General features: G+C 42.9%; 1 protein-coding gene across 3 annotated transcripts in view; it reads left to right on the top strand.

Annotated features, from left to right (window-relative positions):
* lrp4 (low density lipoprotein receptor-related protein 4) overlaps nt 1-19,227 on the top strand; it is a 109,941-nt gene that overhangs the window by 80,447 nt on the left and 10,267 nt on the right. For all 3 annotated transcript variants that reach the window (XM_005458918.4, XM_013276967.3, XM_025911840.1), the window contains exons 7-22: nt 3,765-3,884; nt 4,054-4,179; nt 4,886-5,011; nt 5,847-5,981; nt 6,984-7,109; nt 7,601-7,831; nt 9,063-9,219; nt 9,816-10,033; nt 14,748-14,924; nt 16,137-16,262; nt 16,877-17,085; nt 17,427-17,508; nt 17,628-17,733; nt 17,817-18,018; nt 18,218-18,407; nt 19,080-19,211. In XM_005458918.4, the coding sequence (XP_005458975.1) occupies nt 3,765-3,884; nt 4,054-4,179; nt 4,886-5,011; nt 5,847-5,981; nt 6,984-7,109; nt 7,601-7,831; nt 9,063-9,219; nt 9,816-10,033; nt 14,748-14,924; nt 16,137-16,262; nt 16,877-17,085; nt 17,427-17,508; nt 17,628-17,733; nt 17,817-18,018; nt 18,218-18,407; nt 19,080-19,211 (2,463 nt within the window). The remainder of the gene's footprint in view (nt 1-3,764; nt 3,885-4,053; nt 4,180-4,885; nt 5,012-5,846; nt 5,982-6,983; nt 7,110-7,600; nt 7,832-9,062; nt 9,220-9,815; nt 10,034-14,747; nt 14,925-16,136; nt 16,263-16,876; nt 17,086-17,426; nt 17,509-17,627; nt 17,734-17,816; nt 18,019-18,217; nt 18,408-19,079; nt 19,212-19,227) is intronic.

Below are 19,227 nucleotides of genomic sequence, written 5' to 3'. Positions count from 1 at the left end.
GTCCATTTAACTCAAATTGGTCAAGGTGATGCCTTTCACACCGCCAGCAGCTACCACTGCTCTACCCGCACCTGTTGCTCAAAGCAGCCAAATATATGGTGGCCCTGAGAGGTCACATGGGCCACAACTTAAGAAAAGACCAACAAATATAAAAAAAAGAGGGAAAAAAATCCATCCATCCATCCATCCATCCATTCGCTTCCGCTTATCCTTTCCAGGGTCGCGGGGGGCGCTGGAGCCTATCCCAGCTGTCATAGGGCGAGAGGTGGGGTACACCCTGGACAGGTCGCCAGTCTGTCGCAGGGCCAACACACAGGGACAGACAACCATTCACGCTCACATTCACTCACACCTAGTGACAATTTGGATTATCCAATTAACCTATCCCCTCAAACTGCATGTCTTTGGACGGTGGGAGGAAGCCGGAGTACCCGGAGGGAACCCACGCAAACACGGGGAGAACATGCAAACTCCACACAGAAAGACCCCGGCCTGATGGTGGAATTGAACTCAGGACCTTCTTGCTGTGCGGCAACAGTGCTAACCACCGTGCCACCGTGGTGCCCACCGTGGTGGGAAAAAAATCACAAAACAAAATTGAAGTGTTTGTGGGGACACATGAATGTGACGGACCATCTGCAGAAGTGACAGAAACCAAAGCATGTGAAGGATTGCACTGAGACGCTTAAAAGAAGTGCAGGGCTATCAAATGTATGTTTTAATCAAATGAGTCATATAGTACTGTCGATACACATTTTCTTTCAGCCATTTACTGTTAGCTTGTCACTTCCATGATGTTATTGTGTCCCCAGAAACACTAAAGAGTTATTAGTTAAAGAGTCATTTTTGCTATAGTTGCCAAAACAGGTTGATAAGGTGGGTATTTTACCATTGGATTTGATGCAAAGTGACTCTACAGAAGAAAAAAAAAATGTTACTCTAGTAAAAAAATGTCAATTGCTGATTCACTGTCTGTAATCTTGAAAGCTGATTCATTGATAATAGTGTTTATATGTTGTAAGAGAGGCCCTCTGGTAGCTGCACGAAAATTTAGCTTCGTTGTAAAACACTGAGTGCTGATTTCACGTCCCGACGTTCTGTTGATGGCAGGTTGAGCTCAGGAACAGCTGTTGCTCGACAGCCTGTGTCATAACTGGAAAGCACTCTGTTAGATCTGTGCTGTCACTGTATCTCTCTCTCTCTCACACACACACACACACACACACACACACACACACACACACACACACACACACACACACACACACACACACACACACACACAGTCCTGACATAGACTATCATGTTTCGTTCTCCTCGCTCCAGAGACGCTGCCTGCTGCTGACTAATCTCTCAGCTTCTCCCCTCCCTGTTTCCTTGTCTCCGATTTCTCACGTTCAATTGCTCATCATCTTTTAACTGCCCACCACATCCATCTCTTTCACAGACACATGTGCTTGAGCCCAGTGGTTTCCCCCCCACTTTGATGTGTTTATCTGCAGCGCAATAAGCACGGCTTCAAAGTTTTGTAACATCGTTTGATCATCTGTAAGGTCAAATTATTCAACTGAGCAGCTCTCTGTTTTTTCCTCTCATCTCCTCCCACATCCAGGTTTTTTAATTGCTGCCTCACTTTTGAAGTGTTGAACTTTTTTCGAAAGTTGAGCTGGCATCAAAGCGTATTTGAAAGGGGGGGGAAAAGCACAAAAGGGGCAGCAGAAAGACCTTAAGAAATACTTGAGATAACTGTGTGTAGGAAATACAGAGGCACATAACAGATCTAAATGAACAAAGTGTTGTTCAAGGTTTGTTTCAGGTCCTCGCTGATGATTGCATGTCCCCTGTGGCTGTCCTTCACTCTCACACTGCCTGTTATTCTTCCTGTTATATTTATTTATTTCTGACTCAGAATGGTTCAGGGCGAGAGCGTTCTTTTTTTCTTTTTAGTCATTTAAGTCCTAGTAAATTCTGTTTCATGCTGTAGTTTGTACACAAACACACACACACACACACACTTAGACAGAGAAGGCATTCCTGAGAGGCATAAGACAGCCCATCCTCAGACAGCATTCCTTGGCACGGACTCTCCAGACACATGAAGGGCGCTTTGTTAGAGAAGTCGACACTCTCTCTTGCTCACTCTCTCCCCCTTATGTGAACACACACACACACACACACACACACACACACACACCCAAAAGAACTCACACTTGCAAGCCTTGTTACCACTGATGCCGCTTTGGGCTGCGTGGCTGAGCAGATGAAAGAGCTCAGTTGCTGTTTTGGTGTGCGTGTGCGCGTGAGGGAGAGAATAAGAGATAGACAAGAAAAGGGGGGATGAACCATTTGGGTGTGTGCACGGGTGTCGGTGTGTTAGTTGGTGTCCCATGCTAATTCCCTTGACCAATAAGTCTCTCTCTCTCTGCTTCTCTCTTGTGGGAAAGCCACCTGCTGTTTTGATCGTTTCTTGCCCAGCTGACAGGCCTGCACAGCGTTGCTAGAAACTGTCTTCCCTCACGTACTCTCGCTTCCTCCCTCATCTCGTGCCTGCTGTAGCTTCGATGTGAGCCGACTCGTCCTGTCATGAGGAAACGTGTCGAAGAAATACACACACGCTCACACACGGATGAAGGGTTTAAGATGCTTATGTCTGATTCAGCTTTAATCTTCTCATCCACCTCCGTCGTCATCTGCTGCCAGTTTGAGCTTCACTTTGATCTGATCACATGTAGAGATGATGGTGGGTGATTTAAAGGTGGGATATTTATGATCTCCGCTTAGAGATGATCATGCAGCAGCTTAAGTAAGCAGATCTAATTACTATATGTGGCAAAAGTAATATATGTTTAGGTATGTGGAATGCGCTCAGAGTAAAAATGTTTATTCTGTGATCGTGCGACAAAACTTTCACTCTTCATAGGTTCATAAGTGGGATCAGACATGGTGCAAACTTGTAGATGACTTACTTTTCCAAAATAAACAAAAGGGTACCAAAAGAGACCTGATCTGAATAGACTAAAAGGTAATAGGATCGAAATGTGGTCAACCTGGACACACCACAATGCTTGTTAGTATATGTCATTATTTGTAGCCCTCTTATTTAACAATAAGAGGGCTACTTTAGCCAGAAAAGGGGCTCTGACAGTGAACTGGTGCTTTGTTATGCAGTACTTGACAGCACTTGTACAATGTCAGGTCTGCGTGGCACTGCATTTGTGGCAGAACAAAATTCCATCAGTGTCTTTGTATGACTTTGTAGCTGAACACAGCAGGAATGAAGAAAGCACCACCTTGAGGCGCTACTGAGCATTTGTGGCGTGCAAGTAAAGTAGAAATACGCAAAAAAAAGAACTCCGCTGATAGCTAAGGTGACCTATCCGGTGTCGCTAGTCACACTTTGTGTCGTCACTGCGCAGGATTTTTAGAAGTTTATCCCACATGTTGAGACAGCATCTTACATGTTTATTGGCCCTCATCAACTTAAAACATGTAAGTCTCACACAAAAGGCATGACTCAAAAAGGTGATTATTCAATAGAAAATTAAACAGCTGGACTTACCAGTGGTTATAATACAGAGGTGTTCAAAGACTCTCATACCATTAAAAAACGAGCTTCCTTTTCATGCTTGCTATAGCAAGGAAGTGGACCTGTAACCTGCACAGTTTGTGTATATTTTTATATATTTTTTTAGATTTATATATAACTCCAGGTTAAAAAGACTAATCAGTTATACATATATATATGTGTATGTGTGTCTATTTAGCTTCCCATCAGCCATGCAGATCAGTGGAATTCATGTGCAGCAGCGGGATGTGCATCAATGCTGCATGGAGGTGCGATGGCGAGCACGACTGTGATGACCGTTCAGATGAGAAGAACTGCAGTGAGTAGCCTGTGTCCAGAATTAATGAACAAATCAGTGTGTGAAAAATAAATAATTTCTTCTTTTTCCATCATTATTTACAAAAAGCATTCACCCATAATGACTAAAGTCCTAATGACTGATCTAAAGCTGTAAGAGTAAAATGTATGTTTATGTGCGTCTCCTGCAGCCACATCCATGTGCACGGCCGACCAGTTCCGCTGCGGAACTGGACGCTGTGTCCGGTTGTCATGGAGATGCGATGGCGAGGACGACTGCTCGGATCGCAGCGATGAAGAGGGCTGTGAGAAAACTGGTAAGGCTCTGGTTGTTATCTTGTTTTCAGGCACTAAAAATAGTACAAGCTTCAACAGTAACCATGACAACAGCTCCGAACAGCCCTCTGCTGAGAAACTTCTCTGTTGGGAAACACAGTTGCATTTCAAAAAAAGGAAAAAAGTTCAGATTTTTTTCTTTTTTGGTCTGTTCCTTCACTGTGCTGTGGAAAGACGAACCGCAGAAACAGGCCTGTGTATTGTGATTAAAATAACAGTGAACAGGCAGTGGGGGAAAAAAGCTCGATGGAAACTTTTTATTCTGTTTTTGGATACTATCCACCAATAAAAGGAAGCGTGGCGATAAAGAAGTTCAGCTTTGCCGGAAACCTGTGAACACCTGAAATGTTTATATCATTGCTCATCACACCATTTTATTCATATTTAATGATCTATTCAAATCCATTGTGTCATTTTTAAACCTGCTTATGTGCATCAAAATCCATGCACAGTCAGTCACCTGTTGTTCACGCTTGCATGTTACATAGGGTACACACACACGCACACACAACATTAAATACGTACATACATGGGATTTAAACCACAACAGGGAATTAAAGACATGCCAGGAAACTGACTGTCACAACCAAAGCACATACTATTTAGATATTTAAGGGAGAACTACTTGGACAAATATGGCGTAGAAAAGTGTTTCACTTATCAGATCTGTGTTGTATCTCCTCACAGACAGTCCTCCATGTGCTCCTGATCAGTTCCAGTGTGGGAATGGGCGTTGTATAGGCCTGAGGAAGGTTTGCAATGAGGTCAACGATTGCGGTGATGGGACTGATGAACACCCACACCATGACTGCCGTAAGTGTAAGAATGGTGACATCGGCATCTGGACACCAATATGACGATTACATAATAGTTTGTAGAGAGTTTAAAGGCAGATAGCGATGACGGCATTTGGTATCCAGTGCATCAGTCGATATTTTTTTTCTTTAGACACAAGAATGATAAACAGATTTGCCTAACATTTGTTATGTGAAGTTATTTATGAGTCCTTACTAAGATAATATTAAATTGTAGAAATGATCTTACTTTATTGTAAAACTGATAACATGTTTGAAGGATGTTTCTGTGTCTTCTCTTTACTTTTTACATTTATTGGTCTGCCATTATAAATACAAATACCGATATATTGACAAATGACTGATATCGGCTGATATGTAGGCCCTCTAGTAGGCTTTAGTTCCTCAATTTTAAAACCTTTTTTTCCCTTAAAATACACTGAATATAAAGTACCCACTTCCTCTGAAGAGATTATTGCTGTTACATTGTCTTATGTTGTCTTAATTGGACCCTTAGAAAAAGATTTTATAAGCTCCAGGTTTCATCAAGGTAAAATGTAGTCCTAATGCTGACTCAGTGAGGTGACGCTGTCAACAGAATCCATTGGAACAGCTGAGGGTGTATAATAAATGCTCACATAAATTTTAACAGCAGTTTATACTGTATATGTTGACATTTTAACCTGGCCCAGCCTGATTGCCATCATCATCCATGGGCCTAACTGCTTGTGTGTCTAAAATATTTTAAGGCCCAACAGTAGATGAGTCAGACACTTTTTATAGTGTGCGGCTGTATTTATACTGAGCTAGGATGCTGTGTTTATGTTCCTGTAATGTTTCTGTGTTGTGCGCAGGGCCACGCTCCAACGAGGGCAACTGTAACCAGAATAACGGAGGCTGCTCCCAGAAGTGTCAGATGGTGAGAGGACTGGTCCAGTGCACCTGTCACACTGGATACCGACTGATGGACGACGGCAAAACCTGCCAGGGTAACACTGGCTGGCTTGCTTGCGTGTGTGTGTGTGTGTGTGTGTTGGAGAGAGAGACAGCAAAGTGAAAGTGAGTGAGCAGGCTGTAGCGAGTGTTAATATTCACGACCTCTGCAGAGTTTGACAATTGGCCAGTTGCTACTTTGTGTTAAACATCTGATAGTTTCACTGACTTCCTACATGTGACAGTGCTTTAAGAATTGTTCTCAGTTTGCTACAACGCTACTCCCTCACTCCACACATTTAACGTGCACTTCTTTTATAGCCTGAAGATGGTCTTTTGGAAATTGGTAATATAATTTACACATTAGGAACTAAACCAGTCATATAATTTGGTTAAGTTAAGCCTTTTCTTTTGCCAAGAATAGATGATTAAATTGTACAGAGAGACTCCAAGCTATCAGATGAATTAGAGGTGTCTGGGGAAAACGAATCAACAAATAAGCAACCAACCCAAAACTGAAAGTAGAATACAGATCCTGACTGAGTGAATTAAGCAAACCTATAAAAACTACAACTTTGCTCTACTTGCCCTGCCTTTAACTTCTTAAATACAGCCAGGGATTGAAGTTCATTAGTCCAGTCAGTCAGTTTTGCCATTTGTTAGCAGGGTTGTTTTCCAAAAGTATGAAGAAATTTTGCTGGAATTTCACAAGAATTTTCTCTTTGGGCTGAAAAGTTATTGATGACTGTTTGGTCTTCTTCTAATCTTGGATTTCTGCCACTAGCTAAACATTTTATTTGCCAGGACTTCCAAATCATGGAGATACATTCAAATCTACGTGATGTATTTTTTCCAGCTTCCAACAGTTTGTGTGCATGCATGTTGTGAAACTGATTTAGATAAAGGCTTGAAAACGAAAATGATGTACATATGCTCCAAAAGCATCAATGAATTTTCCCTTTCTGCACAATGTGTGTCATTGTTAATACTGTGGGAGATAGACACCAACATCTATATGTCCCTCCCCTCCCTTCTTCTGCCTCTGTGGTCTGTTCCAGATGTGGATGAGTGTGCTGAAGAAGGCTACTGCAGTCAGGGCTGTACCAACACAGAGGGGGGCTTCCAGTGCTGGTGCGTTCAGGGCTACGAGCTCCGACCTGACAAGCGCAGCTGCAAAGCTCTGGGTACGAATGACTGAACTGTGTTTCATCCCTGACATATGACCGCAGAGAGCTGTTGTGGTTTGACTTCCAATAAAAGTACAGTTGCATAGTGTTTGTACGTGTTTCAGCAGTAACTGTATCCACTGCTCTGTTGCCGGGTCTTGGACTTGCATTGAGGTCACCTCATTCAGAGGGTCTGGACTCGATTTAGATATGCAGCAGAGGTAGAGTGCAGGCCTGGTGCAGCAGCACATCAATCTGCTGCAGTCCAGAGTTAAATGCAGGTCAGACATGTCTGTCACACAGCTGCTGCTACCCAGACCTTTACATCCAGTGAGATTAATGCTTTGTCTCATTTAAAGTGACCTTTTGTCCTAACTGAATTTTCTTTATCTCTCTTGTGTGTAGTTACTTGGCAATTTTAACCTGCTTTAACCTGCTAACCTTTGCTTCTCCTTTTCACTTTAACTCACGTCAACTCCATTCACGTCCCTCTTTCTTCCTCCCTTTAGGTCCCGAGCCAGTGCTGCTGTTTGCAAACCGCATCGATATCCGTCAGGTTCTGCCACATCGCTCCGAGTACACCTTGCTGCTCAACAACCTGGAAAACGCCATCGCTCTGGACTTCCATCACAGTCGTGAACTAGTCTTCTGGTCAGATGTGACTCTGGACCGCATCATGAAAGCTAACCTCAATGGCTCCAATGTGGAGGAGGTCGTCTCCACCGGTCTGGAGAGCCCAGGTGGGTACAACAGCTAATGGGATGCAGGTTCAGATGCAGGACAACAGACTCATTTATCATGTTTCCAATTTATTGGACTCTGCTGCTTTCTGTCCAACTATACTCTGCCCTACTCCACTTCATCCATCACCTTATTCATAAATGAGTTAGCAACATAACATCAATACTGGTGAAACTTGAAAGTCTTGGTGCTTTGTTCTTGTCTTTTTAATTTATAGTTTCTCTCTGGTTCCTTTTATTTCTAACCCTGACCCTCCTTTTCTTTGTATATTTCAATCTGAGTTTTTATACATATTTGTCTTCATTACATTTTGTCTTATTCTGTCCTATTTAAACTCTTTCACCACTAAATATTCTAAAAAAAAATATTGTTTGCTTTCTTTAAAGTTAAAAGGATCATCATCTAGCACAGCGGTCCCCAACCTTTTTTGCGCCACGGACCGGTTTATGCCCGACAATATTTTCACGGACCGGCCTTTAAGGTGTCGCAGATAAATACAACAAAATAAAACTAGTACCGGTACCGAAAAAAAGAAGATTTATTCATAACACACGTGAAAAGACCCAGGAAAACCGAGTTAACGATAAAAACGATAACAAAATAACGCTGAAAACCGATAAAAACCCTGAAAACCATACATTTCACACCTGAGCCTCAACTCTCGCGGCCCGGTACCAAGCAACTCACGGACCGGTACCAGTCCGAGGCCCGGGGGTTGGGGACCGCTGATCTAGCACACATGTGTTCTGCATGCAGCTAGAGTCATATTTCATTTAGCTTAGCTTACCATAATCGCTTAAAACAGAGAGCAAAAGCTAGCCTGACAGGCTTACAGCTGACCAGCTAACACACTGTATCTTATATATTTAATTTGTCCTAGTAGTATCAGTTATGCAGTTTTTATTTCATAATTATGATTTATTCTTTCTACTGATACAGTAGTATCGTGATTCTCGCTGTACCAGAGGTTAGCTGTGATTACAGTCAGGCTACAAAGGCAAATCTGCTGCTACATCCTTTCTTATTTTTTTTTTAAATTTATTTATTTATTTTTTGCTACATCATAACATTGATTTAGCTGGTTTAAAAGCTACAGTAGTGACACCACAATGTCTTGCTAGCTAAAGCGTTTGCACCTGAGAGGCAGATGATGTCTATACAGGTTGTTTGAGTCAGTTTTAGAGATACTTACTTAAACCAAACTCAGAATGTTGTTCTCTCCTTTTAAAGGTGGACTGGCCATAGACTGGATCCATGACAAGTTATACTGGACAGACTCTGGGACGTCCCGTATTGAGGTTGCAAACCTGGATGGGACACACCGCAAAGTACTGATCTGGCAGAACATGGAGAAGCCCAGAGCCATTGCACTGCACCCCATAGAGGGGTACGAGCCCAAACACACACACACGCACATGCAGTCTATAATTCAACACAGATGGCTCCAAATGTACACACACTCATATATACATATCCCCTCTGGATGTGTCCCAGTTGTAGTGTAGCAGCAGAGCAGGGATTAACGTTTGGCAGCACAGCCATACCCACAGGCAAGCATCTGTGTGGAACAAGTCTTTCATGAAAGGGGCAGCAGCTAAGTGTGTTTTCTTCCTAGCTTTCATAAGCTGCAGTGGCAAGAGAGAGTTTTGGATGAACCCCCAGAGAAATTTAAAGCTAGAAAACTCATTCAGCTTATTAGGTTGCTCATTTGCATGGGATAATTGAAAATTATATTTTAAAAAAGAGTGTATCCTCCCTCTGAGGCCGGACAGAACAGATGAATGCTGATGGGGAGGACATGAATGATGAGGACAGATGAGACTTTTCTTGTTAAATCAGGCATCTGTTGTGTCTAGAATCCTGACAGCAGTCTGCTTGCCTCTTGTCTTTAATGGACACCATGACTATCAACTAATTTTCACCCATCTAGTCTGCCGCTGTAAACAAACAAACTGAGCGTGATTGCCCCATTTATCTTTTCAGTAAGATCTACTGGACCGACTGGGGTAACACACCTCGCATCGAGTACTCCAACATGGATGGCTCAAACCGTCGTGTCATAGCAGACACACACCTGTTCTGGCCCAACGGCCTCACCATAGACTACGCTGGCCGCCGCATGTACTGGGTGGATGCCAAGCACCATGTCATTGAGAGAGCTGACCTGGACGGACGCAACCGCAAGGCCGTCATCAGCCAAGGTACACTCCTAGTCTTGACTGTTACACACGTTTGCTGGAGCTAGCTTAGTTGCCTAAAGAGTGGGGCTGCAAAGTCAAAAACTTTACCCAAAAATGATGGACCTCTTGAGCAGCCTTGCTTTCAGCTCCTTATCTGTTTATTCCTGCTGTGGCTGTTTCTTCTTCCTCTGTAAGTGATCAGGTTTAAGGATAGCAACGTTTACAATTAAGCACTTTCGAGTGACTAATTTCAGCAGTTAAGACAACATAACTGCCAAGTGTAAGTACGTGTGAAGTGAAAAAACACAAATTATGTTTGGACCAGAAGCTCAACAGTAGATTCAGGCTTCAACAGATTCAAGAAGTTTTCATTTTTGCCTTGGTTGATCGCCACCATAGTGAATAGGATCGATAATGCACAAGTCTTTAAAGGAGTTCTTTAAACTGGAATGACTCACATACTGCTCATAATTCATGTGACCTACAGTAAAACCTCACAAGCTGTTGAAGGATTCCTTTTTCGTTTTTTTTATTAAAAGCTCTGAGAGAGGCTGGAGAAACAGAAGACATGTTGTATGTGGTGCGCAGAGGTCTGGCTGGAGTTCAGGCTCTCATTCTCAATTTTCATTAATTATCACACTCACGCTAAGAAACACGCATGCGGTAAACAAAGGGATGGATGTCGGATGTAGCACGCTGACGCCTCATTACTCCATTATGCCATGTGGCGTTAATCAAAAACATATTTCCATTAAAGAGCACATGTGGTTACTGCTGAAGTGTATATATACACACACACACACACACACACACACACACACAATCTATAAATGACGACGTAAAGCCAAATGTGTGGCTCTGTTTATGTTGTTGGTTCCAACTGAGAAGTGCATATGCACACTAAAAGTGTGGAGCTCTTGCAATCTAGGCAGTCAGGGGACTCCCTCTCTCTCTCTCTCTCCCTCTCTCTCTCTCCCTCTCACACACACACACACACACACACACCAACTTCTAAGACCTCGTGTTTGTTTTCTCAGGTTCTAGATGATGGTTTCTGTTGTTTTCTTGCTACACTTGTAATTTTTATGTCAGCAAACGATGAGCCAATACCCTGGTACACTGCAGGTTTGTGGTTTGATGTTAAGCTCGTGCCAGGAGTGGCAAATGAAAGCACTGGTACCATATCAGGTTTTGGTGGGGGTCGGTAAATAAAGGGTGACAGAAACACTTTAAGGCAGGATGAGAGCTGTCAGTTATTTTGACTTCCATGTTCTTTTTTGTATTTGCAAAATGATCCTTTCATTCAAGCTAATATATATGCTTGCAGATTTCAGTAAAGCTTGGTGGAAAAAAACCAAGAAATTGTTAGATTTATGGGTGGGACTCCGCAAGCATTTGGACAGTCACAGTTTTAAAGGATATGAGATTCAAAATGTGCTGTTTTTTAATATAAAGGGTTAGGGGCAGCGATTACACAACACAAGTTGAATCAGGATGAGTGCAGGTCTCAGCTGACAGTCACTTTCAATTTGGGGATTTTTTTCCCCTGATGAACTAAAAAGTGTGTGGAAGCACATCAGTGATGATGAAGAAGAGGGTTTGAAAAGGGAGAGAGAGAGGAGCAGGGGGACTGTTTGATGAGAGTGTGTGTGTGTGTATGTGTGTGTGTGTGTATGTGCACACCATCAGCCCTTTGAGCTCTCCTTAATGATGTGTGCTCTCAGGATGAAAGGCTGTAATTGGCCCTGTCCTTCCTCCACAGCCTCTGTTTGCTCAGACAACACACAGGACAAAATAGGACATTTGTGTGTGTCTTTGAGTGTGTGTGCATGGTTACATTCTGAGCCACTACGTCAAGGAATGTTAACAAGCATTTATCTCTCTGAACCTATAGTTCTGTAGGGGTGTGTGTGTGTGTGTGTGTGTGTGTGTGTGTGTGTGTGTGTGTGTGTGTGTGTGTCTGTGCACGCTATCTGGATTTCTGCCAGCTCCTCTGTAACTGGAGCACAGGCGGGTGTCACGGATATCACCACTATCCTGTCTGCACACCTGTACACCACGAGGTAGGGAACAGGAAGAGATAGGGTATTGCATACTTGTGTGCTGGTGGGGGGGTGTCTATATTTTTTGTCTGGACTCGACAAATGCACAATGAGTTGCCTGCTGCATGGCAGAAGACTGGACATTTAATATACCCAATCGGGTACATGTAGGTAGACTTAAATGAAACTATGAAATAATGTCGCCTGTGGACAGCACTTTAGTTCACAGGTATGAATTAAATTAATATATATAACACTATATGACAACTACAGTCACTTCAGCGTGCTTTAAATTGTAAGGTAAAGACCCAACTGTAATGCAGAGAAAATCCTAACAGTTACCTATGAGCAAGCACTCAGGGACAATGGGAAGGAACGGTCAGGAAGAAAACTCGTGCAGAACCAGTCTCAGGAAGTCGAGCACTTCTGATTTGAAGCTTTCTTTCTCAGAGGAGGCACAGTATCCAGAGTCATACACAGTTGTGATATAACACAACAAGATAATCGGCCTTCAGGTAGCTGCTCTACAGTGTGTTGACACATGGTATTGAAGAAGATAACAGTGGAAGAATTATATCATTAAATTTAGTTGCAGCACTTTCAGAAAGACATCTACTGTAATGAAATATATTCCCTACTGCTGTGTAATCCATCTGTGTTGATATGCATTAGTGCACATGGCAATATATGTTGCTGTCCAAGTGATGTCTTTTTAACCAATGGCCCTACTTGTTTCAGCAAGACAAACCAGATTCTGCTATAATATGGTTCAGCTTTACAGATAAAATGCATTAAAGTGGTATTCCTAATATCACTGTAGATTTTTTTTGTTTGTTTGGAAAAACCTAACCCTGAAATTTCCCATCACACTATGGAGCAGCGTTCTGTCCAGCCAGAGGCCTTGCTGTGTTGCTGGTGACCTATAACAGGAAGTGTGACAGATTCAGGCAAGCTGCGAGAGGACTATGAGGTGCCACGTGTAGGTTAAAGAGGACATAGCTGTGAAGGCTTGGTGGGATGTTTGATGCCCTGTCCTCCTGCAGCTGCTCCTGCAGCTGTCCCGGGGAGAACAAAAAAAGGAGCAGGAGGATTGGGTTGGGTTGCAGAGATGACAAGGAATAAGATGATCGTATCAAAACCATCATTGAGATGTTGGTGACTAAGAGGAGGGAACTGGGTGTACTATTGTCTCCCTCATGTTGAGATAAGATCAGAAAACACACACGTTGAGCCACTATCATTTCACACACACACACCTGGACCTGTTTGAAAAGAAGAGACGAGGGCAAATGTAGAGGTGCTGTTTTATTTTCATTTCTTTTGTTCAGTTTTCTTGAATAAACTTCATCAAACATTCACACAAAACACAGATACTCTGATACTTGTGGCTTATTATTGCTGTGATCTCCCTCCAGTTTTAGACGTTTACCGCTTGACATTTCTGCTGTGACGTACAACACTGTCATTAAACGAGCAGTGCTGTTTTTAAAAGCCGTGCGCCAGCACACTTGCCACACCACTGCGGCTCTGTATGGCAGCAGAAATCACTTTTTCCATCCGTTCGGCGTGCCCATCCGACTGGGCTGTGCGGCTTCTGCGCTGGAGGAAGATTAAGGCTGGTGAAAGAAAAAGAACATTGATTTGGACAAGTGTGGAGGAGTCACCCTAGGCTGATGTTCCCACAGGAGACATATCTGCACGGGCTCCCCTGATGTGGACTGTGACAGTCCACATCACAAATCAACCATTCGTGTAAGGAACAGAAAGAGCCACAGAATTAAAGCCTTGGAGCGAATTTTTCCAATCTTAATAAAAGAAGTGAGCCTTCACATGTAAACATTAATATCAACGAGGACTGGAACAACAAATGACACCACTGATTATCCCATTTGCATTTTCTCTTTGTTCTTTTCTCTGCTTTGAAGAACTTTGAAGAGGCTTTTCTCAAACAAAGTGATGAAGCCTCGTCAAACAGCTATGCTTGAACTTTGATTTTTAAATATTCAGCCTCAGATGTTCAGGGAAAATCTTCCATTTAAGCAGTGAATCTGAGTGGTTAGTTAAAAAAAAAAGCTAAGCTTTTTGTCTTATTGCCAGAGTATTTCTGTTAATACAAAAACAATGTTGAAGATGTTAAACAGCATCGAGCAAGCATCGATCTCTCCTTCAGAAATCTCACACATATGACTGTCCTGGTTCAATTTTCACTTTAAAATCTGTGAGTAAAGTTTTACTGTGGACACATGAGCAAAACTAGTCTGCCTCAGTCTGATCCGGTTTAAGGGTGTTCTCTTACATTTAGTTTCCGGATGGAAAAGTCACATTATGTATGGAAAACCTACGAAGCGCCTCTGGTTTTGGACACTCTTGCCACAACTTAACCAACTACAGACTGGTTTGAGGCAGTGTAATTGAAAGCAGTTCTAAAATGGGGATGATATGACATCAGCCAAGCCCACAGCTCTGAATGGAAGGATGTTTGGAGGGTTAGTGGAACAGGCCAAATGTAGCATGTGCTCTTTCCATTCTTTGTGTTAGGACTGAAACTTCATCGAATCATTACTTTGCTTATTATAAATGTGACAAACTCAACTTCTGTGTTTGGAGGGGGGTTCTTTTTTTCTCCTTTTTTGTTTGCATAAGTGTCATTTTGGAGTGTCGCCTTGGTAAGCTCTGTGCTTGTCTCTCTTTAGGCCTTCCCCACCCATTTGCCATCACTGTGTTTGAGGACAGCCTCTACTGGACTGACTGGCACACCAAAAGCATCAACAGCGCTAACAAATTCACAGGAAAGAACCAAGAGATAATCCGCAACAAGCTGCACTTTCCCATGGACATCCACACACTGCACCCACAAAGGCAGCCTGCAGGTCAGTATCGGGCTGGGTCAACAGCTGGATACTCAGACTGATGTTTGTTACATATGTGCAAAACTTTAAAATAAGGTTTTTGTCTGGGGATGGGTTGCAGATACACAAACTAAATAGACTATTTTTCACATTTTTCTCTCTGAATTATTAGTTTTTCAGCAGACAGCTGTTTGCAACTTTCTGCAAGGTCACAAAGCAGCAGCTTGAATCAGAACAATCAATAACATCACAGTGAAACAGCAGAAAACATTGCATTGATCTTGTCTAAACAAAGAAAAGAAAGGTGTCTGTATTGATTATGTTGTATTTTACCTGTATAGGTTTTTCTCAGTTGAGACTGTTAATGCAGTTTTGGGTTCATGGATCGGACAGTACCACACAGCAGCAACAGGAAGCTGTGCTAGCTCTATTGTACATAACTTCAGCTTGAGTTTAAAGCAAAAGGAAGGAGTCTAGTCTAATCTCATTATATTTGGATATGTTTACTTCCCATTATTTCAGATCTGCCAGTGACTGGCTGGGAGCAATGACTCTCTTTTAAAGTATCCAAGTTTGCAGCTTGCAGCAGTAGATGATGTGCTAAATGGTGAGCAGGAAAACATCAAACACAATATCAGCATTAGAGGAGGGAAGATGAGCTAGATGAAGGGAGAAATGGGGGACTTATCTGAGGATATCATTGCAGGCAGAAATGAAAAATTTGCCTCACACAGTGGCGAACCCCACCGTAGACTGATTTGTTGCACCAGTGTCAGACCCTGCCGTGAACCGGCCTGTTGATGTGTGTTTTTCATCAGCATGATAGCAAAGACTTGTGTTCTTTGCTAACAAACCGTGTTGAACTTGACTTCCGGCCAAGAGAAAGTTTTTGTTAACATGCTGATAAAATACTGCAACAGCCCCGACACTAACATGAACTGTGAGCTGCCTCCGTGTTGGCACGGGGAGGTCAGGCACTTTTAGACAAGATTTAGTCAAGTCATGGGAGTTCATGTCTAATCAGAACAAAAGAAAAGCCGACTCAAAACCTAAGTGAACAGAGCCCACACGCTGTGACCTTTTAGTGACAGAGGAGGCAGACATTTTTGGAAGTGTGATTATTTGTTGATTGCTCTGGGTTTGAGGAGAAAATGGATTTATTTTGGTTGGTTTTATTCTTTGAACCACTTTAAATGTGATATACTGAGTTGTGTCTGCCTGTCTCTTCTCTAGGTGGCAGGAACCGCTGTGGCACCAACAATGGAGGCTGCAGCCACCTGTGTCTCCCCAGCAACAAGACGTACACCTGTGCTTGTCCCACCGGCTTCAAGAAGGTGGACAGTTACAGCTGTGCTACTGGTGAGTTCCTCCACTGTTTGTTGTGGAAAGTACAGAAATATTATATGCTAATATTATTAATGTAGTTTTTAGTGGCATCTATTCATACCAAAGTCATTTTTAATGGCCAATAAATTGGAATCTTAAATTTAAAAGCTCTATCTTCTGTTCTGACTTATGAACCATGTGTTCACAATAATGAAGAGAAAATAATCCTGTAACACATGGTTAATCTGATCAACCCCGTAATTAAGGTGTAGGCTGTCAGAGGAAACAAAATTTCAGATGAAAAATGCCTGTGCAGACAATTATAAGACACCTACTGCATGTAAAGTGAGATCTCATTTAGGGAACATTAAAGTGAGTTCAAGTGCATGTTACGGTTGAGCAGCTGAAGAAAATTTGAGCTAAAATGCAGTGTTTTCATTTTTTTTTCCCCACTGTAAAGTCATGCTGCTTGAAATTGAATAAAATGTATCCTCATGATTCTGTTTAATTATGTTAAGGCAGAGGGTGTGATTTGTGATATTAATCAGTGGTTACATGTCTTTGTGGTAGAGCTGTTTTACTGTGTTTAATGTTGACCCCACTGTTAAACCTAGAAGACTGACAGAAGACCTTTGGTCTTTAATCAGGTCTTGACAAGTTCCTGCTTTTTGCCCGAAGGACGGACATCCGACGAATCAGCTTCGACACCGAGGACATGTCCGATGATGTCATTCCTCTGGCTGACGTGCGCAATGCCGTGGCGCTGGACTGGGACTCCAAAGACGGCTACATCTACTGGACAGACGTCACCACCGACTCCATCAACAGAGCACTGTGGAATGGCACCAAGCAGGAGGTCAGTGATACCTGCAGGTTGACTGAACTCAGCACTGCAGTCCCGTCATTTCTCGTCTGTCCCATACTTAAAAAAGGAGCAGAGGAGAACGGCAGCAGAAGTCAGTAGATTTAGGTTTATACATTACTGCCATCTACTGGGGCTGAGGTGAAAGAGCAACAGTTGGTCGTCCTTTGTATAAGAGACCGTAGCACCCTTCAGCACATTCATAACTCACTGCTGCAGGTTTACTACAGAATAGCATAAAAATGACATGAAAACATTGCCATCAAAGCAGTAAACAATAACTGTCAGCATGGATCTGAGCTGATCTTTTTTGTTTGTTTGTTTGTTTTAAACAGATGGTGGTGGAAACCAGTCTGGAAAGCCCAGCAGGTTTAGCAATTGACTGGGTGACCAACAAGCTCTACTGGACTGATGCTGGTAAACAGTCTCATTTCATGTATTCTGACGTAAAATATCATTTTATATCCATTTTCTTCATTGACCGGCTCAGCAGGGAGTGCTCCTCAATTTAACCCGCTCGTGTTTTTGGGTGTCAGGTACTGATCGTATCGAGGTTTCTAATGCCAATGGGAGCATGCGGACTGTCCTGATATGGGAGAACCTGGATCGACCACGGGACATTGTAGTTGATCCGATCGGAGGGTAAGATGATGACATTTAAGCAGAAACAGCTTGTGAAGCTGGACAACACATGCAGTTCTAACTTGTTCCTTCTTTCTCCTCAGCTTCATGTACTGGACTGACTGGGGGGCCAACCCAAAGATCGAGCGTGCGGGAATGGACGCCTCCAACCGAATTGTCATCATTTCATCCAATCTGACGTGGCCCAATGGGCTCGCCATTGACTATGAGACCAAACGCCTGTACTGGGCCGATGCTGGCATGAAAACTATTGAATATGGCAACTTTGATGGTTCTGACAGACAGGTAAGGTGTTAGTTTTTTTTCTGAGAAAACATTTGAAGTAAGAAAATGAAGAAGTGACAAGTATTTATTTTGTTATCATTCACACTGTCTTGTTTGTGTGTGTGTGTGTGTGTGTGTGTGTGTGTGTGTTTGGGATTATGCCTGTTCAGACATGTTCAAAAAGAGCTTATTAGACTTTTGCTGTTGTTTTTGCACACAGGTTTTGATTGGGACTCAGCTGCCTCACCCCTTTGGCTTAACTGTACATGAGGACAAGCTGTACTGGACAGACTGGCAATCCAAGAGCATTCAAAGCGCTGACAAGCTCACTGGGTTGGGGCGCCACACACTGGCTGAAAACCTAGAGAATCTAATGGACATACATATGTTCCATCGACACCGTGAGACAGGTGTGTGCCTATCCACTGAAGCATAGAGTTTTGTGTGTGTGAAGGAGAATTGGACTTGCAGCTTTAAATAGATGTTTACAACCACAGTGTTGAATACTGTTAAACCTCTAGCTATATGATGGAATTTGTAGGAAGTCAAATGGGACTGGAGGGTGCCGACTTGTGAGTCAGCCTTGTCCTTTTAGCGTTAGCTAAAGCAGCCAAAGTGCAAAGCAGGGTGAGCCAGTCAGATGTCAAAAGCCACATCATGTTTTTCAAGTGTAAATCATCTTTTCATTATAAAGACGCGAAGGTATAAAGGCTGCAGTGTGTACACAGCAAAAATACAAATACAAATATGTATCTTACACAAAGGAAGCTCTTCTCTCTGATGTGTGCTGGCTTTTCTCTGAGCTCACATCCAATATATCTACTGACACTGGGGAATTACAGGTAAACTGAACCCAGATCATTGGCTGAGAGAACAGAGCCTGTGAAGCCTGTCTGATCTCGGTGATGTATTTGGCTCTGTTGGGTGGCTAGAAGGGTTTTTGCTGTTTGTTTCCCCAATGTTCTTGGGGGTTTCTTTTTTTCCTCTCAATTTTCTTCATACCTCTCCTGTTCTTTGCTTTCAAGCTGACTTAGAAAGTAGGACAGGAAGTGACCCGAGTCTGTTTGCCTCTCCACCTGTAGTGCATAACCCGTGTGCGGTGAATAATGGAGGCTGCAGCCACCTCTGTCTCCTGGCGCCTGCTCCCAAAGCCTCCAGCTGTGCCTGCCCCACTGGCATCAACCTGCAGACGGATGGAAAGACCTGCACACCTGGTATAAAACAAACTCT

The sequence above is a fragment of the Oreochromis niloticus genome, linkage group LG1, assembly GCF_001858045.2.
Source record: "Oreochromis niloticus isolate F11D_XX linkage group LG1, O_niloticus_UMD_NMBU, whole genome shotgun sequence".
In the NCBI taxonomy this organism is placed as follows: Eukaryota; Metazoa; Chordata; class Actinopteri; order Cichliformes; family Cichlidae; genus Oreochromis; species Oreochromis niloticus.
The sequence above is the reverse complement of the archived record's forward strand: the minus strand, read 5'-3'. Positions and strand labels throughout refer to the sequence as shown.